Source organism: Mauremys mutica, chromosome 13 (genome assembly GCF_020497125.1).
Source record: "Mauremys mutica isolate MM-2020 ecotype Southern chromosome 13, ASM2049712v1, whole genome shotgun sequence".
Lineage (NCBI taxonomy): Eukaryota > Metazoa > Chordata > Testudines > Geoemydidae > Mauremys > Mauremys mutica.
In genome coordinates this window covers 24,321,586-24,347,947 of record NC_059084.1, presented here as the reverse complement: position 1 = coordinate 24,347,947, position 26,362 = coordinate 24,321,586, and the positions used below count along the sequence as shown (strand labels likewise).

At 42.0% G+C, this 26,362-nt stretch overlaps 2 protein-coding genes across 11 annotated transcripts in view; both read left to right on the top strand.

The window, feature by feature from the left end:
- SGK2 (serum/glucocorticoid regulated kinase 2) overlaps window positions 1-2,054 on the top strand; it is a 36,890-nt gene extending 34,836 nt beyond the window's left edge. For all 8 annotated transcript variants that reach the window (XM_044985654.1, XM_044985650.1, XM_044985653.1 and 5 more), the window contains one exon: window positions 281-2,054. In XM_044985654.1, coding sequence (XP_044841589.1) covers window positions 281-448 — 168 coding nt within the window. In that variant the 3' untranslated portion in view covers window positions 449-2,054. The remainder of the gene's footprint in view (window positions 1-280) is intronic.
- A 569-nt stretch (window positions 2,055-2,623) lies between these two features.
- IFT52 (intraflagellar transport 52) lies at window positions 2,624-25,836 on the top strand. 3 transcript variants are annotated; one of them, XM_044986275.1, is made up of 15 exons: window positions 2,624-2,776; window positions 4,068-4,192; window positions 4,972-5,059; window positions 5,661-5,790; window positions 6,525-6,600; window positions 6,688-6,759; window positions 7,731-7,857; window positions 9,480-9,596; window positions 14,444-14,530; window positions 15,853-15,921; window positions 18,270-18,424; window positions 18,870-18,957; window positions 22,555-22,663; window positions 23,671-23,816; window positions 25,683-25,836. In XM_044986275.1, exons 1-15 carry the CDS (start codon window positions 2,759-2,761, stop codon window positions 25,728-25,730), a joined length of 1,455 nt encoding a protein of 484 aa, XP_044842210.1. In that variant the 5' UTR covers window positions 2,624-2,758; the 3' UTR covers window positions 25,731-25,836. The 3 variants fall into 3 exon arrangements, with proteins under 3 accessions (XP_044842210.1, XP_044842211.1, XP_044842212.1); XM_044986277.1 differs by lacking the exon at window positions 2,624-2,776 and adding an exon at window positions 4,447-4,486 and having other exon boundaries at window positions 4,062-4,192; XM_044986276.1 differs by lacking the exon at window positions 9,480-9,596.
- Window positions 25,837-26,362: the final 526 nt, after the last annotated feature.

The following is a 26,362-nucleotide window of genomic DNA, read 5'->3' as shown; positions in this document are numbered from 1 at the left end:
AGTTCTGTGACAGAGGATGGGGGGAGAAACTGTGTGTGTTGCAAAATTCCCCCTCTTCCCCTGCCCCACTGCTAGTTGTCTTAGTTGATGACGTCTTCTTCTTTAGTGCTGTTTAAGTATACTTCCTGAACTGTAAGCTAATGTCTCTTTTGTGGGATCATAAAATAAAGGTTTGGTCACAGCTGTCTAAAACAGTTCTGTCTAAAGAAATAACTTATCTGAAAGCTTAGGCCTGTTCATCTGAAATGATGTTATACATGGTTGGTTGTTTGTTTTTTAGTCTGGTCCTGCTGATCTGCGACATTTTGACCCAGAGTTCACACAAGAAGCGGTCTCGAATTCCATCACCCGGACACCTGACTTAGCAGCCAGCTGCTCCAGTGCCTCAGATGCTTTTTTAGGGTTTTCTTATGCACCGACTGATGAGGACTTTCAGGTTTTTAAATAGGACTTGGGAAACCTAATTTTAACTGATGGTCTTGATTTTAAAATGGCACTGTCCTCTGCTCATGACTGTTAAAGAAATTCGGACTAGCACACTAACTGGAATGGACCTGAACTCTTTCACTGTGATGCACAAGCTTTTTCCTTCCTCTGGCAGGGAGGCTGCTGATCGTCCTAGTTAGAGATTTTATTCCTACAGAATTGAAGTTAACTCCATGGTCTTATTTATGTTTAGAAGCTTAGTGCCATCATTCATGCCAAAACCACATCTCAGTACACTGCAAGTCACTTACTCAATAACAACTGGCCTACTTATTTTGGACGTGTCTATGTAACTGTGCTTCATACACATAGCTAGTCTGTCTCCTCCCTCTTGTCTGATTGCTCTATCAATGGGGAGGAGGAAATTTGTTCGCACTACGGGTATGTCTACGGTAGAAACGCTACAGTGGCACAGCTGGAGCACTGCAGTTACATCACTGTAGTGTAATCACAGAATGGAAGGAGTTCTTCTGTAGCTGTAGTAAATCCACCTCTCTGAGGGGGAGGAGCTAGGTCAATGGAAGATGTCTTCCGTTGACCTAGGGCTGTCTACACTGGGGCTTAGGTCTACGGACTTAACTACGTCTCTCAGGGGTGACATAGCTAGGTCAACCTAAGGTTTAGGTGTAGATCAGGCCTGTCCTTATGCTGTGACGAGTCACTGTGATGGGAAGATGGCATTGGATTTTTTACTTAAATATACACATCAAGCAAAACTCCCTGGACTTTCCTCAGTAACATCTGTTAACAGCAAGCCAAAGGGTAATGGATGTGTGTTTAGTTATATCTTCCCTCCCTTCTTTTTAAAGGAAGGGCAAGATCCTTGGCTGATGTAAATCAGCATAGCTCTGCTGACTACAGTGGAGCTACAGTAATTTACACCAGCTAAGGATCTGGTTTGGAGTCTTTCTGATGTAGCCACTTCAGTCAAGCTATCACTTGACAAGTTTGTGCATAATCTGTGTTGGACTAAACTACATTCCACTCTTCCAGGCTGGAAGCTCTGCACCCTAGTAATGAGAGGCAGTTTCCCACCAGCATTAGGAAGAATTCAGATCTCCCAAGTATGAAACTGCTCCAAATCCTACATGTACTAGTACCTACTGAATACATGGGCAACTACCAATCTGAGTGCCCAGATGATGTAGGTGGGAGGTGTTTTGAAAAAGGCTCCCAAATTTAAATGGAACCTGATGTTGTTCTGAATGTGTGTGTGTTAAAGGCTAATTTATTCATTCTGCCTTAATTTATATGCTGGTGTCTGGGTTGTTGTTGTTTTTTTAAAACATTATTCATTATTCTGTCTCTGTGGGGAGGAGAAAGGGGAATAAGGTCTGATAGTGTTAGGAGAATCTCCTGTACTGGTCCACACAAGGACACTGTTAGCATGAAAAACCTGGATTTCTAAAGACTGGTCCAAATGAGCACCTTGTCTTCTGCTCTAGAAGCTCTGTTGACATGCTGGAGCACTTGTGATACTTGCCTTGAAAAGAGAATGGGAACTTTTTTTTTATCTCGCTCAATTTTACCTTTATTGTACATACTGAAGTTATTAATAAAAAGTCCTATTTTAAAGTGAATGCTCTCTAACTTATTCACCTCCACAGCTTGTCTGCAATTCTGGGGAGGGGGAGGAAAAACCCAGGGTTTCCAGTGAGCTATCTAGCTGTCCATTTGCTGGAGCATCAACTGATGTCCGTCTCCCCCCCACCCCCAACTGTGTGACCAACTTAACACTCTCACTTGCAGCCGTGGCTCGGAGACGATCACCGCCTAGTGCTGGCTTACTGCCGCCCCCCGAGAGCGGGGGGACGGACAGCAGCTGCACGCCGAGTGAGAAGGGCATGATGTGGCTAATCGCCTGGGGTGGGAGCCCATCCTGCGCTGGCCCGGTGCCCGCTCCCGAGCCCGCCACGCCAGCAGCCCCCGCCCGGGGAGCAGGGTGCCGGTAGCAGCGCTGCGCGCAGCAGCTGATGCTCAGAGCGGGGGAAGGAGCCACCCGGTCCTCTGCAGACTGGCACACGTCACCCTCCTCTCTACAATGGTAGAGTCCATCTCCACCCCCGTGCCCGGGAATAGTAGGTACCACTTTCCCGTCCCCCGGAACGGTGAGGGGAGCCGGCGTGATGTCATCACGTGATGCCTGCCGCCGCCGCGTTGGTTGCGGGAGTCTTTCCTTGAATACGTTCCCTGCGCGTGCGCACAAGGGCGGTTGCTAGGCAAGGAGCGGCCCTTAGTTACCGCTCCGAGGTCGGCGGCGGGGCGCGGGAAGATGGTGGCGACTCCGCGGGTAAGGCCTGGGCGTTCACTCCTCCCTCCCGTGTGGGGCCCAGCGGGCTCCTCCGCCCTCGCGTCCCCCTCCTCCCCGGGGCGGCGGAGGGTAGGACTGTGAGGGGCACTCAGAGGAGGGGGCTGGGAGGCCCATGGATGGAGACAGCAGCTCAAGGGGTAGCCCCAGCTGACCACCCCCATGCACGGTGCCACCCCGTCCCATAGAGAGAGCAGGTCACAGTACAGCTCCCCCATCGCTCATGTAGCGTCAGCCTGCTGCCCCCTCCCGTGGAGATAGTGGGTCGGGGTAGCTCCCACCATGCACTGCGCTACCCTGCCCATGGAGACAGTAGGTGAAGGTGCACCACCCCCATGCTCTGTGCCCTTCCCCTCTACCCCATGCATCGTGCTACCCTCTAGTATGGAGATAGCTTTGTTATTTATATCGCAATAGCACTTAGGCGCCTCAGCCCAGAATCCGGACCCCATTGTGCTAGGCACTGTACAAATACAGGGCGAAAAGACAGTCCCTGTTGTCCCAAAGATTTAGCTCTATGTTCAGACCTGCGTTGAACTGGGTTAGGTGACTCAGTGGTAAAAATGCCTTTGCTGCAACAGGTAATAGTGCAATGGTGAGAAACTTGTCAGAAAATGCTAGTGTCAACATAGTCTAAGTTTAACCAGCTAACCATCTGATTCTCTGCGATTATGCTTCAACCCTGGCTTCCAAGAGACTACTACAACTATGAGGGGCCAGAGGTAGCGGTTATTAATTTTATTTATAGAATTCCAACAGTGTGGTAGCTACTTTACAGCAAGTAGACAAGGTCCTTGTCCCAAATAGCTTTGCTCAAGGGTGTCATATTTGTTCTTTGAAAACCATAAAAGATTGCAGCTCTCATTTTAATGTTATTTTTTTGTGATTTTTTTTTCAATACAAAATGTTAGCGAATCTAATAAAACTTTCTGATTATGTATATTGTGGAAACAAAATGAGAAAGCTTGGGTGCTTCTTGGGATGTTGTCTCCTTTTTATTGCTTAGGGATGTTTCTTCTTGTAGGTTTTAGTTTTATTTCATATTTCGGTCCATATGTTGTTTAAAATTGCAGTAAAGGCTTTAAATAACAACAACAAAGAGATTTTAGGCCTAATTTCTCTAGTTCAGATGAGTTCCATTCCTGCACCAACACATTCCCTGCCAGCTAGCAACCTGCATGCATGTGTTCCTTATTCAGAGACTGGTCTGAAATGGTACCTTTTTTGCTCTTCCTTTCTGATTTTGCTTCTCTCCTTTCCTTTCATTCTTGAGGTCACTATGGAGACAGAGCTTCGGAACACCATAGTCTTCAATGCATCCAAAAAGGAGATTTTCACTGTCAACAGTGGTTACAAATCCTTACAGAAGAGGCTTCGTAGTAAATGGAAGATACAGAGGTGAGGGATTTTCTTCAGCTTTCATTTTCATGCTTATAGCACAAGAGTGAAACAGACATCAACAAGTAATTACATCTAAGCTAATTGGAGGTGGGACCATTTTAATGACTTTGGGGGGTAATTCATAATATAGAAATGTTTGGAAATGTTAATAGAAAATTAAAAGGATTATTTCCTTTGGTTCTACCCAGTGACATTAGCTGTAGCTCTGCTGTTGCATGGTGTTGGAGGACTTTTTTATTTTGAACTTTCAGATACTGCGGCAATGGAGAGGACAGAGCTTAGCTGATAATGGTGAGGTTCCAAATGTGTGTGTACTAGTCTGCATTGCATGGAATATCTATTGATAGGCAAAAGCATCAAGATAATTTGAACCCTAGCTTTTGTACATCAAGTTTATGGTATTGGTCACCCACCTGCTGTAATCAGAATTAAAATACAGAAAAATAAAAGAGTGGGGCTGATTGTCAGATGATGTAAATTGCCATAGCTCTAGTAAAGTCAACTGAGCTGCAACAATTTACATCAACTGTGGATCTGCCACAGTGTCTTTCTAGAATACTTATTTTCCTTCATCATCAGTTCAAATTTGTAGTTATTTATTTGGGATAATAAAATATCACATTTAAAACCAGAGTAAACAGATGTAAAGTGACTGACTGAAATGACTTGCTTTGTGTTCCTCTGCCTAGTTCTTTATGTAAAGGCAGCCCAGGATTCAGTTGTGGACTGTATCTACAATTAAAATGTAATGTGTCTCTTTATTAACTTATTCATAGTTTAAAAGATGAGATCACATCCGAGAAGCTAGCTGGGGTAAAATTGTGGATTACAGCAGGGCCCAGAGAGAAGTTCACTGCAGCTGAGGTAAGAAATATTCATAAAGAAGAAAAAAAGCCAGTAATGGTTTGCAGATTAGTTATGTTTCCAGATTAGTCTAGGAACACAGAAGAAAGGTGACCCAAAACATTCTGTAATAGCACTGTAGTTTGGAAAGCCTATTTTACATACATTTAGATTTAATGCTTCTTGATCTTCTAGGGTCAAGTTGGTTGCAAGTAGCTGAAACCACTTATGCCTCATTTCCATACAGTTCTTTGGAGTTCTGTACTAAGGGTACGTCTATACTTACCGTCCGGGTCGGCGGCTAGCGTTCGACTTCTCGGAGTTCGATATATCGCGTCTAATCTAGACGCGATATATCGAACTCCGAACGTGCTCCCGTCGACTCCGGAACTCCACCACCATGAATGGCGGTGGCGGAGTCGACGGGGGAGCCGCGGACTTCGATCCCGCGGCGTCTGGACGGGTGAGTACTTCGAACTAAGGTAGTTCGAGTTCAGCTACGCTATTCGCGTAGCTGAACTTGCGTACCTTAGTTCGACACCCCCCCCACCCCCCCTTAGTGTAGACCAGAGGCTCTTAGGCCTGATTGTGTTCTTGTGTTTTTTCTATCTTATTGTTTTAGTTTGAGGTTCTGAAGAAATATCTAGAAGAGGGTGGGGATATCCTGGTGATGCTGGGAGAAGGTGGTGAATCCCGATACGACACCAATATTAACTTCTTGTTAGAAGAGTATGGAATCATGGTCAATAATGGTAACTTGAACTTTTGTAGATGCAAACCATGTATGGTTCTTTTTAGAAATTAGGGTTTCAAAGCTACTTCCATTATAAGTCTTCTTTTTCCTCAAGTGTTTATATCTATTAGGGGAGCAAAAAATACTCTGTGAGCTGAGTTATTCCATACTCATTCTCAACCCAGCAGTGAATTCTTTTGCAGCCTAGTAAAATTCCATCAGCTGTTCTTGCAATATCCAAATATAAATAAGCAGTGTGTCCTCACCAAATAAGACATTTTTCAGATGTTTTAGTGTCAGTTGGATAGTGGGTTCACTTTTTATTGCACCAGAGTGGTATTGAGTTCATCATAGTTTTGGAAACCTCTAAGACACATAATAAAAGATTGAACTTGTTGAACCAGATTTTTTTGTTTTAAACCTAGCCTCTCTGTCTGCATTTGCAAATAATTGCAGGTTCAAGTGAAGCAGGTAGACACATGATTGTGCCTGCATTTTAGGTGATTAGTCTGCATATCTTCACCTGAATTTTGAAATAAGTGTTCCCACTGTCTTTTGATGCCTGAAGCTGCAGGTCCAAAAAGGGGCCATAGGGTAAGGCTGTTCCAAATTATGATGGGAACTAAATAATCCCCAGGGTTATAGCATTAGAAATAGGAATCAAACCCACATCGCCTTACTCTCAATCTCATGTCCTAAGAACTAGACAAACTGCCTCCATAAAATACTTAAATTTCTTCTTTTTTCTTTAAGATGCTGTGGTGAGAAATGTATATTATAAGTACTTTCATCCTAAGGAAGCCTTGGTCTCCAATGGAGTTTTGAATAGGTAATTGTTTTGGGGATATAGACCTGTGAGTAACATTATTGCAAATCCATGCAACTTTAATCAGGTTTGTGTTTCCACCTCTTCTAGGGAAATCAGCAGAGCTGCAGGGAAAGCAGTGCCCAGGATAATAGATGAAGACAACAGTGGAAATGACTCACAGTAAGTGTATTTTCCTCACCAGCGTCTTAAAAGGAAAAATTTAGTACAGTCTCTGCTTCTTGCTTCTCTAGTTTCAAGCCTAAATGGGTGAATTCTTTAGCAACGCTTGCCAGCCAGTCTAAGAGTAACAATGATGGGTTCTGAAGGGAGTCCCATCTATTCCTACTGTCCAGATCTGTGGTGATTAAATCAACCTTGTATGTGGATTTGAAAAGGCTTAAAGGACATAAGTACCTTAGTACCCTGCAGACTTGTAGAATTGAGTGGGTTAGGCATAGGCAAGAGGAGTTCAGTACAAGGGGGGTGCGGTGGGGGAGGAAGGTGCTAGTCCAGAGAAACTCATACACTTGAAAAATTTGGTGGTTTTTCCCTCTTTCCTTCCCCTTGTAGTTCCTTTAGTTTGCTGTGGGGCAGAAGAATACTGAAGAACCATCAGCCTTTCCATAAAAACTGTAGCTAATTATGTTCTTTCTTATGGTTTATTTTGGGGCTGTACTGATTATGGTCCTCATCACAGGGAAGAATTTAAGTTTAGAAAGATTTAGTATAGTTTTGTTCCGAAGCATTTATTTGTTTGAGAGCTAATTACCCCTACTTGTCTCTCATATCTAGGAATATCTGAAAGATAACCAAAAGGTTCCACTTAAACTTATTGAACATTCCAACCATAAAAAACTCTAGAAAGAGTCCCAGATCTTATTCTAGTCAGCAAGATTTCAAAAGTGTACTTTTGTGAGCCTGCACTGTCCCTGACGCAAGTCAAGATTTATGCACTCAGACCATGACTTGTACATGTGCCAACTTATGCATATGAAAATCTGAGTCTCAGCTTGGTTAATATTGCTAATGCCTCTAACTACAAACAAACAATGCAGGATTGAACATCAGGAATATCATCGACAAATCTAAAGTTAACAAATCTAGTCTCTGAAATTTAGCAGGCACTAATAAAATGTTTGTATTTTCTTCAGGGCTCTCACTTTTGTGTATCCATTTGGTGCCACACTGAATGTGATGAAACCAGCCGTGGCTGTTCTGTCCACAGGATCTGTCTGCTTTCCACTCAACAGACCCATTTTGGCTTTTTACCATTATAAGGTACAAAACGCCATAAAATAAACTATCCATCCCCCAGTAAAGAAATGCAACGGTATGGTATGGCAGATCTACATATGTCTGTTTCTACTCCCAATGCACCTACAAACCCTTGAACCTGCTTGACAATTCTTGATTCTTTTTTGTGTTAAGCTCTATTGCACAGAGTTCAAAGAGGAAAAAAGTTTGATCACCAAAGATTATGTACTTTTAGATTTTGTTTTTTATTTCCAGTTTTACTCTCTTTCCACCATTGTAGTAACCATCTAGGAAGTGAGATTATCAGTTCAGCTGCATGTAGACAATTTTGAGTTAGGGACTCTTGGAAATTAAAAGATTTTGTATCCATGATCTTAGCCATTGGCTTTGGTTTGGTACTTTCTCCATAATAAGTAGTAAATGATGCTTAAATTTTATGGTTAATATGTTTCAATGAAATTTTATATTTGGTATCTTAGTGATGTAGGGACTCCTCCCCTAAATGTGTACAAAGTTACACATGCATGTTTATGGGTAAAATAGACCCCATAAAGCATCAGAGGCAATAAAAATGCATGAAGTCCTATTATTAGAAGGTTGCCAGCCCATTTAAGACAGAGGAGACTGGGGCAGCACTTGCCAAATCACAGCCTGCCTACTTCCATGGCAATCAAAGATGGAACAGTTTTCTCACCCACCACTCCTACTTACATTTATGGAGCAAGTGTTTATACAGGTAGTCATTTTGAAATCACATGCACAGACATACATTTCTGTAATATGTTAATCATCAAGTCATATAAAGCCTTGATCCACCTTGGATCAGAACCTTGCCAGTTCGAATTGCGTTTCAACAGTGCTGTTGTTTAGCTGGGTTCTAGCACTCTTTCCTTGAACAGGAATATTTTATCTGAGAACCATAATAACTTAACTGTGCTATGGACTAAACTATAAAGTGCTTATCCCAACCCCCAGGTAGCCTGTTGCATCAGTTAATAACTGAACTGTAACAGGGTTGTCAGATGAAAAAAATTCTAGACCATACAGGCCAAGGAAACTGGATCAGAAATGTGAATTTAAACACAGTTGCTGCTAGGAGGTTTGTCACAAAGGAGACAGGGCATAAGTGTGTAATGTATTTTTAAAAGCTCTTTAATTAAATTTAGTGAATGTTATCTTCCTTAAATTTCTGAATGTGTAAGTTTTCTTTGGTTTTGATATAGTGAGAAAATTAAATTAAAACTTGTCTGTGAGATGAGAACCTGATAATCTGAAGCCAGTCTTTTAAATTGATTTAGGCACACAATTGCATGTGCAAATCAGATAACTGTGTATGCCTGTCCATCTAATTCATAATTGGTGTGTGTGATCTGATTTCACTGCACAAGTGAAAGGGCTTGTATATTTTGTGAGCACAATAGCATGCCTCGACTATATGGAAATTTGGCCCTTGATTCTCAACAAAATTACTAATGATCTTCTAAAGATTCTGCTTCTTTCCTCAAGGGAGGTAAGAAAATGTTGTTTCCATCAGAGTTCTCATCACTTACGCTCCCTGGCAATCTCCCTTTTGATATAAGAAAATTAGCATGAAAGTCAAGGAAGTAGAACTGATCTTTAATTAGGCTTTCTTTTTTTCTATTTAGCTGGAGGAAATTATAGACAAAATGCTGGAAGATGAAGCTGAAGACAATGGTAGAATCTCTGTCAGGGCAGAGAAAAGGATTAGAAAGAAAATATATAATCTGTTTGAGAGAAGTGAGGTAGGGAAAAGAATAGCAATAAATAATAGAACAGTAGATAAACTTGATAGGGAAATCAGGAGGAAGAGGTAAATGAGGCATTTTGAGAACAAATAACAGAAATATCCAAAACACAGACCCGGTAGTAATGGGGGACTTTAATTACCATTGCCTCTGTTGGAAAAGTAATACAGCAAAATTCAAAATTTCCAATAAGTTCTTGGAATGAATTGGGGACTAGTTGTTAAGGAACTAGTTGAAGCAATTTTGGAACCATTAGGGACTGTCTTTGAGACCACATGGAGAACCAGTGAGGTCCCAGAGAACTGGAGACGGGCAAACATATTACCTATCTTTGAAAAGGGGAACAAAGAGGACCAGGAAATTATAGACCAATCAGCCTAACTTTGATACCTAGAAAGGTACTGGCACAAATTACTGTACAATCAGTTTGTAAGCACCTGGAGGATAATAGGGTTATAAGGAATAGTCCCTTGGATTTGTCAAAAACGTATAATTCCAAACCAACCTAATTTCCTTCTTTGAGAAGGTTACTGGCCTAGTGGATAGGGAGGAAGCAATAGACACGATGTATCTTGATTTCATAATTAAATTAGGGAGATGGGGTCTAGATGAAATTGCTATAGGATGGGTGCATAACTGGTTGAAAGACTGTATTCAAAGAGTAGTTATCAATAGTTTGCCGTCAAACTGGGAGGATGTATCTAGTGGAGTCCCACAAGGGTCAGTCCTGGGTCTGGTACTATTCAGTATGTTCATTAGTGACTTGGATTGTGGAATGGAGCATATGCTTATAAACTTTGAAGATGACCTCAAGCGGGGAGGGGTTGCAAGCACTTTGGAGGACAGGATTAGAATTCAAAATGACCTTGAAAATTGGAGAATTGGTCTGAATTCAATGAGATGAAATTCAATAAAGATAAGTGTAAAGTACTACACTCAGGAAGGAAAAATCAAATGCACAAGTACAAAATGGGGAATAACAGCAGTAGTACTGCTGAAAAGGATCTGGGGATATAGTGGATCACAAATTGAATGAGTCAACAATATGAAGCAGTTTCAAAAAAGGCTAATATCAATCTGAGGTGTATTAACAGAAGTGTCGTATGTAAGACATGGGAGGTAACTGTCCCGTGCTATTTGGCACTGATGAGGCATTAGCTGGAGTACTCTATCTAATTCTGAGCGCCACACTTCAAGAAAGATGTGGACAAAGTGGAGGGAGTCCAGAGAAGAGTAACCAAAATGATAAAAGGTTTAGAAAACCTGACCTATTTGAAAAGGTTAAAAAACCTGAGCATGTTTAGTTTTGAGAAAAGAAGACTGAGTGGGGACCTGATAAGTCTTCATATATGTTAAGGGCTGTTATAAAAAGGATGGTGATCAATTGTTTTCCATGTCCACTGAAGGTAGCACAAGAAGACATCTTCCTAATCCAGGGGTGGGCAAACTTTTTGGGCCCAGGGCCACATCTGGGTGGGGAAATTGTATGCAGGGCTGGGGCAGGGGGTTGTGGCGGGAGGGAGTGTGGGGTGTGTGTCGGGGGTGCGCTGTGCAGGAAGGGGCTCAGGGCAAGGGATTGGGGCAGAGGAGGGGTGTGGGGTGCATGAGGGGGCTCAGGGAAGGGGGTTTGGGTGCAGGAGGGGTGGGGAGTGCAGGAGGGTGCGGACTGCAGGAGGGGGATCAGGGCAGGGGGTTGGCATGCAGGAGGGGTGTGGGGTGCAGCAGGGAGCTCAGGGCAGGGGTTGGGGTGCACACGGGTGCGGGTTGTATGAGGGGGCTCAGGGCAGGGAGTTGGCGTGCGAGGTGCAGGCAGGGGGCTTAGGGGAGGGAGTTGGGGGACAGGGTGCAGGTGGAGTTTGGGCTCCAGCTCAATGCCGCTTACCTAAAGTGGTTCCGGGGTGGCTGCGGCACGCGGCCAGGGCAGACTCCCTGCATGCCTGTTCTGGCCCCATGCCACTCCACTCCAGGAAGTGCGGTGGCCACTGGGGGGCGCACAGGGCTCCATGTGCGCTGCCCTTGCCACGCCTCCAGGTACTTCCCCCGAAGCTCTCACTGGCCGCGATTCCCTGTTCCTGGCCAATGGGAGCTGCAGGGAGCAGTGCCTGGAGGCAAGGGCAATGTATAGAGCCCTCTGCCCCCCCTCCTGGGGGCCGCAGGGAAGTGGTGCCGGCTGCTTCTGAGAGCGGCGCGGGGCCTGTGGTGTCACAGGGAGCAATCCTGCAGGCCGGATACAGCCTGTGGGCTGTAGTTTGCCCACCCCTGGCCTAATCTGTCTCAAGGGAGATTTAGGTTACATATTTGGAAAATCTTTCTAAATATAAAGATAGTTAAGCACTAGAATAGACTTCCAAGAGAGGCTGTAGAATCCTCCTCATTATAGATTTTAAAGAACAGGTTAGACCAACACCTGTCATGGAAGATTGTGACATTCCCAAGGGTACAATCTGAACTGTTGAACAGTTGTGTCCCCTCAGATCTCCAACCTGGCATGCCCTTTACACTGTTTTGCTGGTAGAGCAACTGCTCCTGCTCACGCGCACAGCCTCTAACATGTAAAATCTGTTCCAGCTGAATTACATGAATGCTGTGGCCAGTCACTCATTAATTACATACAGGGTGATGCCAGCAACTTCTCAGTCCCAGATCTTCTCCCAGAAAGGTGCATCTTGTACTGCCCAGCTCTCTACTGGACTATGCAAACTCGTATAAAGTCTGTCATTTCATTAATGGAAAATGATATTCACAAACCTTGCTATCTCAAGTGAAGATTCTCAACACTTCAATCCAAACACACTGGTTTAGATAAAATAATAAAACAAGTTTAACAAGCACAGAAAATAGATTTTTAGTGATTACAAGTAATGAGGCATAAAAGTCAGAATTGGTTACAAATAAAATAAGATAAAATGCAGACTGGTATCTAATTTAGCAAACTAAATGGATTCAAAGCAAAGGTTTTTCTCACCCTGTGTTCTTCAGTCTTTCCTGGCTGGAAGCCTCCAGACCAGGACCCCTCCCACAGTTCAGTGTTTCTTCAGGTGCTGTTGCTGCTGTGAGCAGAGATGAGTGGAGTAGAAAGAGGTGATTTGGGAGCCTCTGTTTCTCATTCTTATACCCTTCTCCCCGCTTTGAGGATTACCTCCAGCTGGGGTTCAGGTTACAGTCAGTCTGTTTATACAGAAACCCCTCAGCTGTCCCATTGCCAATATGTAAAGTTCTCACTCTTACCCTTCTTCCTACCAGAGAATGGCCTCTTAACCAGGTGATAGCCCATGATAGTCCATTTGATTATGCTGATACTTGGCCGGGGTGTCAGTATGTCTTTTGTCTCTGAAAAACTGGTTTGGGCCTGTTTTTCTAACTTTGGAACTTGGCACAGCAATATTATACAGTAGAATCTTACAGATTTACATACAGTGTTGCCACACATATTTTACCAGGACAATAATGTTCAGCAGATTGAGTTTTCAAGTGATACCTCACAAGGTATATTTTGTACAAAATGTATCATGGTTTTGTAAAAAGAATGTACATGGGGTACAGTCTGTCACAATGATCTAGTGTACTTGGTCCTGCACAAAGGGTTGGACTAGATGACCTCTCAAAGTTCCTTCCAGCCCTACATTTCTATGATTCTATGAAACAGTAATAGCTGAGGATGTGTTCGGGCAGTGGTTCTCAAAGTCGGTCCACCGCTTGTTCAGGGCAAGCCCCTGGCGGGCTGGGCTGGTTTCTTTACCTGCCGCGTCCGCAGGTTCGGACGATCGCGGCTCCCACTGGCTGCAGTTTGCTGCTCCAGGCCAATGGGGGCTGAGGGAAGTAGCGCAGCCAGTGGGAGCTGCGATCGGCCGAACCTGCCGATGCAGCAGGTAAACAAATTGGCCCGGCCCACCAGGAGCTTTCCCTGAACAAGCAGTGGACTGGCTTTGAGAATCACTGTTAGGGGATAAAAGTCACTTTCTTTAGATTGTTTCCTTTCCTGGGGTCATTTACTAAGTAGAAGCTAAATAGAAAGTACAAGCATTCCGTTCATACTCAGAAATTTACCATTATGTTTATCCTTTGTTCAATACAAATAAACTGGAACCCTGTTTGAAGCAAGTTCTTTATGACAACAGTTTTTATGGTTACATTATTTGCTATGAATTTTAATCTTGGTGCCCACAAGAAATATTACTGGTTGTTGTGCTGTCTTGAAAACTCACTATTTCGGGGGGAGGGGGGGTGTCCATCTACATAATTCTTTATATGACATTTTAAATTCAGCTAATTAAAATATACTTGTCTGCATTTTTTGTAACTCTACTTATAAAGAGCTATGCCTTTGCTTTGTTAGCTAGCCTGGGGCTTTGAAAGCTATGTTGACTTGCATGCATGCCTCACTTTTGCAGGTACTGACTCTGAATTACTCAAGAAAGGTGCGCATGAGATTAGCTATGTATTAATCTCAGTTAAGATCTTATTCTTTCTTGCTCTATTGATGAGTAGGTTTTTTTTAAGGAGACAAAAACTACAATAAAATACATACAATTTGCTTATTGTTGATGTAATATTTGCTGCTCTACTTTGTGGAATGCCCATGAAATAGCTCTCTAATCCCACAAATACAGAGCACTACTTCTAAGGTAATGTTAATAAAATAATAAACCTGCTAAAATAATGCATTTATTTTATACTAATGCTATACAGTCAAGAGATTGTCCTCTTACAAGTTGTCATACCAACTTCTTGTTCCTAAGTTCCCATTTCCCTCTAATTAAAATAATGTAATAGTTTAGAGTGTGGTATGAATCCCCTGAATATTTGTGATCTGACTTTTTGTTATATGTTAACTTTGTTGACAGAACCAAGGTGGAAAGATGGCAGTGTTGGGATCTTGCCACATGTTCAGTGACCAATATTTGGATAAAGAAGAAAACAGCAAGATCATGGTAGACTTTTAAAATATATTTTAAAATTATCATTAGTCTTTTCATAGCATTCACAAGCACACCCAAATCCTTGTAGTTTGTTCCTAGAGCACAGATACTAGCATCGCTATGACGTAGTTGGGGGATGGAGAACCAGACTTGGCATTGAAATAGTGAGGAAGATTTTCAAAAGCACTGATAGCAGTTGAGCTCCTAATTGTGTATGTTGCAAAGCGGAACTCTGGAAAGTTTTTGCTGCTTCTGCTCTCTCGACCGTGATTATGTTTGTGTGTGTGTGTTTAAAATATGCAGTAGGGTTTTTTGGTCATTAAATAGTTGAAATTTGTCACAGCTAGAAATGTGGCAACACAATTATTAATAATAATTTGCACTTACAGCTCCTTTTGTTTAAACATCACAAAGTGCTTCACAAAGGTTGGTATGTATTACCATCCTTGTCTTTTTTTATTATTATTTTTTTTTTAAAGGAAGCATCATGTTAAGTGACATAGGCATTCACAGAGCAATTAAATAACATGCCATTGTTTATGCAAAGATTCAGGGGTAGATCTTGGAAGAGAATTTTGGTATTACAATCATTCCCTTGTTCTAGCCACTAGATAACACTGTTCTACTTGATCCAGATTATTAGGCAGTTTGTGTCAACATGTTCTTTCAGTTTCTGTATGTGTTTCTTTGTAACATGACTTCTTTTGTAGGCGCATTTGTAACTGCATCTTGAGCTTCGTGCACCTCTCTATGCATTGTCCTTTTAAAACAAATATAAAGAAAGGAGTATTCTGATTGGTTGGCTGATGGACTGTCATGATTTGCATTGCTACACAAATACACGTTAAAAACATAAGGCCACATTAACCTCTCTAAATTAATGCAACTCAGTTGAAGTCGGTGAAGTTGTCCCCATAGTCCTTGCCCAAGTACGGTAGCTGGCAATGTCTACTATTCAAGTATTCCTTATTTAAAAGTAAAATTCAGCAATCATTTATCCATTATTGCATTTTTCAAGAGCACTTATGAACTTCAGACAGCCCACATTTTTCAGGCGGATGAACTGAATTGGTTTTCATCCTCCTGCCTTGCAATTCACCTGCATCCAGTATAAAGTGCACTCTTTGTCATGTTTTGTTGCTTTGGTAAGTAATACAAATACTCTTAATATTACTGGTTTTCTCCCCCCGATATTCTTTATTGTTTTATCCGGCTCTTTCACATTTATGCCATCTCGTCCGTCGGGTGGATTTGACAAGGAGTTTTTAAATGTTTTAGCATTACAGTAAATTATTTGACACTCCAAAAACTTAAATGCATGTGTGGTTCCACAGGATGTGCTTTTCCAGTGGCTCACAACCACGGACATCCATTTAAATCAGATTGATGCAGAGGACCCTGAGGTAAGAGACATTCATCATGTGATAGCTAATAATCTTTTAATCCACTAGGACCAGAATTACAGAAGTACCTGCCTAGCACCCCATAGTTCAAGGCTGTATCCATGTTCTTATTACGGATCCCTTAGGATGGGGTAGTAAATAGGCGGACCGCAGGCCAAATCCCTAACACTAGATGCTTTTGAGTGGACCCCTAAATCTTTTCATTTACATATTATCATTATCATTATTTTTATTTTATTATTTTCTCTGGAGTCTGGACCATGATTATACCTTGACCAAGAAATTTGGACATTGACAAAAAATAATTGACTACCCCAGCCTTAAGAGTTTTGTTTAATTTTCAGGTTTAAAAATTCTCTTCAGACAGAAACTTGGCAAATCAGATCTCTCTCTAGCAGGTTAATTTGTTGCACTTTAAAAAAAATTATAATAAATGAAAATCAAATGAGTAATAATCTGTCAATTGCCACTGAATGAAGATAACAAGAAGACATTAAAATACAGTTACAGTCTTACTTAAACCCCCATAATCTGGAGTCTCACAGATCAAGATTCAGGCCTCATTATCTATGCTCTTTGAGACATCAGCATGGATAGTAACCCTGATGTTTTGGTCAAGCTTTTACCTAGATATTTGAGTTTGGATCCTGGACTTGAATGTTCAAGATTTTAGAGATATATGTAACAACAAACACTATTTTAATGTAGCTTCCAATGTGTCTTTTGTTGTTGGTATTGCATCCAAATGTTATAGTGAATGAACTTCAAGGTCTCAAAAACTGAAACTGTTGAGGGCAATTTTGGAGATATCCCTGGCATTTTTGCCACATGTAGATTAGGATTCTCTGCAGTATAGTTATTCATCATAAAATGTCAGTCATGGAGGTGTTGGCATCCTATTTGCCACTGGTTACCGTTCCTTTTTTGCCAGATTTTTAGTTTAAATTAAACTTTTATTGTGGAGACCACTTTTCAAGTCTGATACTTTTGCATTTCTGCCCTGAGCCCTCACACTTCAGGGGCAAACATGTAGCAAATAGAACATTTCTGTAGCTGAGTGGGGACCACCCAACTTGTCAATTTTGGGACAACTTTTGAAAAATGTTGCATATGAATATATTTTCTTTTACTTGAAAATACCTTACACACACAGGGAAGGGGGGATTGCTCTATAAATAACTCACACAAGTTAGTCTGAACTTCAATTTGACAAGCTTGCAATACATTAATTAGCAGCAGAATTGGCACACTTGGCACTCTTACTAGTTCCTGAAGCACAAGAGTGTGGAACAGCGGTCTTTGCCCATTGACTTCAGAGCACTATGGTGGGAGCTGCCTTCAGCTCCTCTTAAGTGAAAGACAAGGAAATTCAAATGTAGCATCCCTTCTGCAACTGATGCAGCAATACATGGACAGGACATGTGAGATCACAGTTCATATGTCTTGGGCATACAAAGATTCATGTCTGCCTTGATGTAAGACACCCATTACTGTAAAATAAAATGTACACATTGGTTTGAAAATATTTGTTGCTGATAATGTAGTTCAGTTGATTTCAACATCTATGTTTTAATGCAGGGATGGGGAACCTTTTTTCTACCGGGGCCCACTGACCCAAGGAAAAATCAGTTGTGGGCCACACACAGCTCTGCGGGGGGTGGGGAGGAAGGTGGCTCGGGGCTTCCCCTAGGTTCAGGGGTGGGTCCAGAAATGAGGGGTTCAGGGAGGGGGATCCGGGCTGGGGCTGAGGTGTTCGGAGTGCGGGAGCAAGCTCAGGGCTTGGGCAGGAGGTTAGGGTGCAGGAGGGGGTGAGGGGTGTGGGCTTTGGCCGGGCGCCGCTTACCTCAGGCGGGTCCCAGTCAACTGTGCAGCAGGGCTAAGGCAGGCTCCTCCCCCACCCTGGCCCCATGCCACTCCCAGAAGTGGCCACGGTGTGGCCAGGTGGCTATGCAGTTCCCATTGGCTGTGGTTCCTGACCGGTGGGAGCTGCAGGGGCGGCACCTGCGGGTGGGGGTAGGTACATGCGGACTCAGAGCTTCTCTGATCGCCCGTGTGCCTAGACAGGGCCACAAGGACAGCCAACTGACTGGCCTGGCACCCTAGCTTCCACCTGCAGCGGGGCAAGCCGGTGCTCATGTTCACTTTCTTTTCACATAAAACTAAATAGTTCTCTGTGACATTCCTAAGTGAAATATAGCGGCCTGCATTGTGAAGAGTCTTGGGAGGGAAAAGGTGTAAACTGAAGTTATCTCATGTAAAAAACATGATTTTTTTTTAAGTGAAGTACAAGGTAGGAGGAGCTTATTTCATGTAGTTCCCCTTACTCATAGCAGTGTCATTGTGTTCAGATTTCAGACTATACAATGCTTCCGGATATAGCCACGCTGTCTGAGCGACTACGAGTGTGTCTACAGGAGGGAGACGAGAACCCACGAGATTTCACAACGCTCTTTGATATGTCAATTTATCAGTTGGATACAACCTCCCTCCCTAAAGTTATCAAGTTAGTACCTATGAAGTGTTTGTGTGTTTGGTCTTATTCTGCATTTCCTCTTGGTGTGTTTTTAAGCATACGTATACTGAAGGAAACACTTTCACTTCCTTAATGTATTATTGTAAGATGCTGATTAGATGAATGTCCTGAACTTTCACCTTGCATTTAAACATGCCATAGGTTACAAATAGAAAAGCTGAGCAATCTATCTGCATTGTCCATTTTTGGATGGGTGCTTGTCCATTTTTTAGAAGCAATTGCGTTGTAGTTGTTGCAGAGATCAGTCACTGTGTCGTGGTAATTAAAGAACCCATGACACATTTTCACAAATAGGGTGTTAACCTTGGTGTCCTGGGCAAATTCAAATTCACAGTCTGTATCTTACACATGCAAATGTAAACAGAAAATGTATTATCATCTTCTCCCTCAGACTTTGCCTTTTTCTTGATTGTAGATCTTATGAACAGCTGAATGTGAAACATGAACCTCTCCAGCTCATTCAGCCTCAGTTTGAGACTCCACTACCTGCACTCCAGCCAGCTGTGAGTAATCTTACATGACTGAGCCCTGAGATGCATAGAATCCACCTTGTAATGGGAACCTCTCTTTGTTATAAAGAACTATGTGGAAGAGATAGAGAAACAGGAGAGCATTAACCATTGAATACCTTAGTACATGTCTTTTATGAAGTAGCACTCTTTATGGTCCTATCAATGTGTGTTCAGTCGGATCATGTGATTGAAAACAATGAAACCCCTTAAGTGCACATGGGGTAGGCAAACCGAGACCGGTGCCAGCAGAACCCGCTATGTCCTGAAGGTGTTAAAATGCTCTGTACATCTAGTATTTCCACAGGTCTCCCTAGTTGCTTTATATTGCTCTGAGAGCAGTGCCCAATGTGAAGGCCAAATGTTATTTCAGAAAGGTCCTGGGGCCACAGTCCGTATCTTAACTGTTTTCCTAGGTTCAGGCAGAGGCAGTCAGGTTCCCATCCTGCTCTCGTTAGGGCTCCCACAAGGAGGCAGCGGAGCAGCCAGAGCTACTCTCTCCTTTCTCCCTTCCTTGCTGAGCTCACATCAGCGCTGTTCCTGCAGCTGTGAGGCAGGTTGTAGGAGGTGTTTGGGAAAAGTGTCCCCTATTCTCATTCCTTAAAAATCACAAGGCGTGGCTTAGGGAACACGTTCTCAGTTTGTAACAAAATACATATTTCCTTTTTTACACAGTGGCCTTTGAGGGACATAAGGCTGCAGGTTGGACACCGTAACTTTTAGCGATTTTGAGTAGTGTTCCTAGTCTCTTTCCAGACAATCTTTACAAGGTCTCATAAGAACAGCTTTCCAAATCAGATCAATTAAACCACCAACCTTCCTTTCTGGAATATTTCAGTCTAAATTTCAAACATTCATATTGTCCAAATGGTTTTATTGTCATGTGAGACATGAATGAAGAGCAATCAGTATTAATGCAGTGGTTCTGGTTGTGATGCCAAGTGGCATAAAAGTCACGCAGTTCAAAGTTGAATCCCATGTCAACCTCACTAACGTTGCCTATTGCACATATACTCAGTAATACAAAATACTGCATATGGCATTAGTGTTTATGCCTTAGTGTGTATGAGCAGTGTGGCTGAATAAAGGGTTCCCACAGCAACCAAAGTGACTTGCTTGACAGTTGGGAATTTAAAGTCTTGCCCATAACAGTCCATATTCTTGGGTCCTATGTTGCCCTTTATTTCTGTGAGTAAATGGTTTCAAGACCCCCAGTGGATCTTGGCTGAGAGAATAGGGAGTACTGGCTGACTCCATGGGGTTCACTGTGACAGATGTTATGTGGCAGACGGGGGGCTGAGGCTCAATATTTGACCACCCATCAATCCTGTGGAGATTTGTCTGTAAGTGAATGCTTTCTGGTAGTAAACTCTTCACTGGGGAACAGTGGTCAGGAGAGCAGCCAATGGGATCACAGCTTCTGCAGAGGCGAGCCCTGCATTGCAGACCTTGGCATCATTCATTTTCTGAGGAATCACAGGCTTTAGAGACTGAACCCCTTGCTACTTTGACTGTAGAAAGGGGGTGGAGGTGGGCAGACACATATTTTGTCCCAGCCTTGAGCAGAAGAATGCGATAAACTGCAAATTCAGACTCTAGCTGTTTCTTGGCCCCAATATAGGAATAACCAGGCCAGAAGAGGATCTAGTTCTTGTCCTTGGTTATTGGTTTAAAAAGAAAATAACCGAGTTAATAAAATGAAATGGGAAAAAGGAGAGGTGCTGGCATGCTTGTGCCTAGGCAATATGTAGAATATCTAGTTATTTTTACAAAATTAGAGCTGTCAAGCGATTAAAAAAAATTAACCATGATTAACCGTGCAATTAATTTTTATTTTTTTAAAAACAATAATACTAATACTAAGTTAAACAATAATAGAATACAATTTATTTAAATATTTTTGGATGTTTTCTACGTTTTCATATATATTGATTTCAATTACAATACAGAATACAATGTGTACAGTGCTCACTTTATATTTATTACAAATATTTGCACTGTAAAAAAAACAAAAGAAATAGTATTTTTCAATTCACCTAATACAAGTACTGTAGTGCAATCTCTTTGTCATGAAAGTTGAACTTACAAATGTAGAATTATGTACAAAAAATAACTGCTTTCAAAAATAAAACAATGTAAAACTTTAGAGCCTACAAGTCCACTCGGTCCTACTTCTTCAGCCAATCGCTCAAACAAGTTTGTTTACATTTGCAGGAGATAATGCTTCCAGCTTCTTGTTTACAGTGAAGTGAGAACAGGTGTGCGCATAGCACTTTTGTAGCTGGCATTGCAAGGTATTTACATGCCAAATATGCTAAACATTCGTATGCCCCTTCATGCTTTGGCCACCAATCCAGAGGACATGCTTCCATGCTGATGATATTCATTAAAAAAATTAATGTGTTAATTAAATTTGTGACTGAACTCCTTGGGGGAGAATTGTATGTCTCCTGCTGTTTTACCCGCATTTTGCCATATATTTCATATTATAACAATCTCAGATGATGACCCAGCACATGTAGTTTGTTTCAAGAACACTTTCACTGCAGATTTGACAAAACACAGAGGGTACCAATGTGAGATTTCTAAAGATAGCTACAGCACTGGACGCAAGGTTTAAGAATCTGAAGTGCCTTCCAAAATCTAGAGGGATGAGGTGTGGCGCATGCTTCCAGAAATCTTAAAAGAGCAACACTCTGATGCGGAAACCAACCACCAAAAAAGAAAATCAACCTTCTGCTGGTGGCATCTGACTCAGATGAAAAGGAACATGTGTTGGTTCGTACTGTTTTGGATCATTATTGAGCACAATCCATCATCAGCTTGGACACATCCTCTGGAATGGTGATTGAAGCATAAAGGAACGTATGAATCTTTAGCGCATCTGGCATGTAAATATCTTGTGATGCCAGCTACAACAGTACCATGCAAATTCCTGTTCTCACTTTCAGGTGACAGTGTAAACAAAAAACAGGCAACCTTATCTCCTGCAGATATAAACAGACTTGTTTGTCTGAGTAATTGGGTGAACAAGAAGTAGGACTGAGTGGACTTGTAGGCTCTAAAGTTTTATAATTGCTTTGTTTTTGAGTGCAGTTCGGTAACAAAAAAAAAATCTACATTTATAAGTTGCACTTTCACGATAGAGACTGCACTACAGTACTTGTATGAGGTGAATTGCAAAATACTATTATTTTTACAGTGAATATTTGTAATAAATAATATAAAGGGAGAACTATATACTTTGTGTTCGGTATTGTAATTGAAATCAATGTATTTAAAAATGTAGAAAAACATCCAAAAATATTTAATAAATTTAAATTGGTATTCTATTGTTTAACAGTGTGATTAAAACTGTGATTAATTGTGATTAACTCAAAAAAAAATTGTCTGAGTTAACTGCGATTAATCAACAGCCCTATATGGAATACAAATGAAGTTTTGAAATGTGTTCAATTTATTGTGGAATTTTGGCTTATTGTAAATTTTCAAGAGGCTCTACTGATATCCAAGCTGAAAACTGTCTCCTAGTTTTCTACAGCATGTAAGAAAAACACTTGACAGTCAATTACATTAAATCTTCTCTTGTAGGTTTTCCCACCTGCTTTCAGAGAATTACCTCCTCCCAGTCTGGACCTGTTTGACTTAGATGAAACATTCTCCTCTGAGAAAGCTCGTCTTGCGCAGATTACGAACAAATGTAAGCAAGGCAAACTTCTGAAGTTGGATTACATTCATATTTATACAGAAGTCCCATTCTTTTGAGGAAAACTTTAGCAAAATAACTTGAGACATTTTAGCCGCAGTAGGAACATAGGGCCTGATTTTCAGATGTACGGTGCACCTACATCTTCACATTGATTTCATCTAGGGTTAGAGGTTCTCAGTATCTCTGGAAATCAAGTCCATAGAAAATATCCTCCTCACATTCATGGCATAGTGCACTGTTGCAGATCAAAATGTTAACAGCAGCATGACTCTTCTTTTTCTGTATCTCCTGCCTTCCTCTCCCAATCATTGTCCAGAATGACTTCCAGAGTTGTGGTAGCTAGGATATGATTCTTGGAGCCATAAAAGTTAAAGGATCCTAAAGTCCTCTCACTAATTTTTGATGGAAATTACTCTTAAAAAAATACTTTAAAGTGGTCAATATCAGGATCTACTAGGGCCAGGCAGAATCCCTGATCCTGCTGTGAATCTCCGTGGTGGGACTGCAGCTGATTTGATATTAATGAATCTCTCATTTTGCTTCTGCTTTTTGGTCCATGTCTTTATGCATGAATGATTTCAACATCCTTCTGCATTTTCAAGTAGAAATGATAAGCCTGTGTCACAGGTTATCAAGCTTTTACACACATCTCAATAACTGAAGACTGCCATAAAGTGCCAGCTGTTTGCCTCAAAGATGCAGTCTATTGTCCTCCTGAATAATTTTTTTTTAAAGGGGCTAATTCCCCAAGTGCTTAATTGCAAGTAGAAATCAGCAGCGTAACTTCAACCACACAAACCATGTGTGTGTGATTTTTCTTCACTCTGTAGAAGCAGCAAAGAATCAGATGCAAGAAGTGGGTATTCACCCACGAAAGCTCATGCTGCAAAACGTCTGTTAGTCTATAAGGTGCCACAGGATTCTTTGCTGCTTCTACAGAACCAGACTAACACGGCTACACCTCTGATACTTTTCTTCACTCTGTGGGTCCTTGTTAGGTACTGAAGACGACCTGGAGTTTTATGTCAGAAAATGTGGTGATATCTTAGGGGTAACAAACAAACTCCCAAAGGAGCAGCAAGATGCCAAGCATATCTTGGAGCACATCTTCTTCCAAGTGGTGGAGTTCAAGAAGTTGAATCAGGTACATTGTTTTAATAACAGAATAGCTAATGAATGGAGAGTATGATATTAGGTATGACTCTGTCACGGGGTGCTCTGCTCACAACTAAGGGTGCCTCTTTGTGGCTGTGTCTGGGGATTAGCTTCATTCAGGTCTGATGCCCCCTACTGCTTCTCTCTCACTCCTTGCAACTCAAAGTACTCTGCCTTTGTGGCTGGGTCCTCCAGCCAGGTCACTATAGTCTTACCCTAAGATACCCCAAAAGGGGATGTCTACACAGCAACGAAACACCGTTGGGTGGCCTATGCCAGCCAACTCATGCTTGGACTGGGAGGCTGTTTCATTGCTGTGTAGACATCTGGGGTCAGGCTGGGACCTTTGAGATGGAAGGGTCCCAGAGGTCAGGCTCCAGCCCGAGCCCAGAAGTCTAAACAGCAATGAAACAGCCCTGCGAGCCCAAGTCAGCTGGCACAGACTAGCCACTAGTTTTTCTTTTGCTGTGTAGACATACCCAAAGTTTTTTCCATACCAATGACCTAGACAGTCTTCTCATGCACTGCCCTGATGGTGCCACTTCCCCAATGGCTGGTAGGGGAACCCCGGACAGCCCACTGCTCCGGGTTCCAGTACAGGGACCCTACCCCTGGACTCCTTCCTACATCTTTCTACTTCTCAGCTCTACTCTCTGGCTTCCCACCTCCCCTCGTGTTTACCAGCCCAAACTCCCTCCTTCCAGGGCGTAACTGCAGGCAATCTGCCACTGTAGCCCCAAACACACTTCCCTACTCCCAGGGAATGACTGCAAGTCATTTCCCTGAGCCCCTGTCTGCTATCAGCTCCCTGGCTTTATAGAAGCCCTGCCTATTTCTGCACTGGTGAGCTACCCCTCATTAGGCTTTCCTCAGCCTTAATTCCCCCAGCTGGCAGCCTAATAGGTTAATTGGCCCATCTGGCCTCCATTACAAGAGGTCCAGTGATGTTGCTACATTGAGGCTTTTGTCCTATGGTGAGCAGCTGGGCATGTGCTGATGACTGAAGTGTGATCCTGACTACTGATAACCAAGTACAGAAACTACTATGTGTATTGCTTAACTAACACAGTCTCCTATTTTAGAATTACTTCATTTCATTGGTGGTTGCTTTGCTTTGTACACTAGGATGGTGCAGGAGTTTATAGACACTTGAGTACTGATGCATGGAGGTCCTGTCAGCAAATTTTGTAGAACTCAGACTGCACAATAACATGGCTGAAGTCACCTGCACTGTTCATAAGCTTTTACTCCTCTGATGTGTCTGTAAGAATGAGTTACCTTATTGACTTGATAGATAAACCCAATGTACACAGATGTGTAAGGCAAGCTTTCCTTTTCTAAAATTGTTGGCTTAAGGCAAGAGCCTCATTTGTGGAGCTGTTGTGCTGATAGAGGCATTAAGCAATTAGACCAATAGATACACAGTTCAGGTGATTTCAGTGAAATACTATCAATTGTGTTCTTTGTGCAGGTAACAGAGTCGTCCTGGGTAAATATTTACACAGTCTGATAATACTATGGTAATGCAGATTTCATACCAACGATGTTAGAACCAGATCTTCAAAGGTATTTAGGCTCCTAACTGCTTTTGATTTCAATGGGAGTTAGGAGCCTAAATACTTTTGAGGCTCTGAATCTCAGTAACTGGGAATAGAGCATTCCTGATGGTGCTACAAACAAAGTTCAGGGCTGCTGGGTTAATTGTGAATGTCTCCCCTTCTGATCAGCTGCTTCATTAATAGGGCTTCCAGGTCTACATCAGTAAAAGTATAAAAAAACAAACTCACTCCACCTTTAAAGTGTATTTACTTTACTTTATATTAAATGTCCTTTCTTCCCCCCAACCCCTGTAAAGGAACATGATATTGACACAAGTGAAGCTGGATTCCAGAATGGTTACTGAGCACGGGCTTTTCCTGTCAGAGAGAGAGACCAACTGACCTTCTTGGCAAAAATATTTACCTCCCTCAGTGTAAATTTTTTCTATTTGTTTATTCAATATATTGATTGAGGCATTCTTCTTTGAACCTTTGGGTGTTGTAAATATGTATAAAGTCTTAAACTGGAACTTTTTTTAAATGCCAAATTAGGGTGTTGTAAGTGGCAATTTTCAAAAGCTTTTTATGTAACAAACATTCTGTATTTAATCTTTTCTATTTTTTTATTGGAGCTATAATTCTGTAATCTGTGAAATATTCTTATGTTAAGAAAATATTTCATTCCAAACCCTACTTTGGTCTCTGGTATTTATTTTTCTGTGTCTAATGCCTGCTTGCAGAATTTGTTTTAGTATAAAATGTTTGTTTTTACAGATGCTTGCAGTTTTTTAATTGCACTGTAGAAGACAGGCCACTCAGCGGTCATTGTTTATTTTGTGAGCTGGAGAGCAGAATATGTAGCCATAAGTAGAATTGGGACTGAAACTCATAGAATTCATATGCTAATCTCTCACCCTGCGGCTGCCTCCTCTTGGCTGTCAACCAGAATGAAAATAAGAAGTAGGTTTGTCACTACAGAGGAAAATATGAGTTTCCA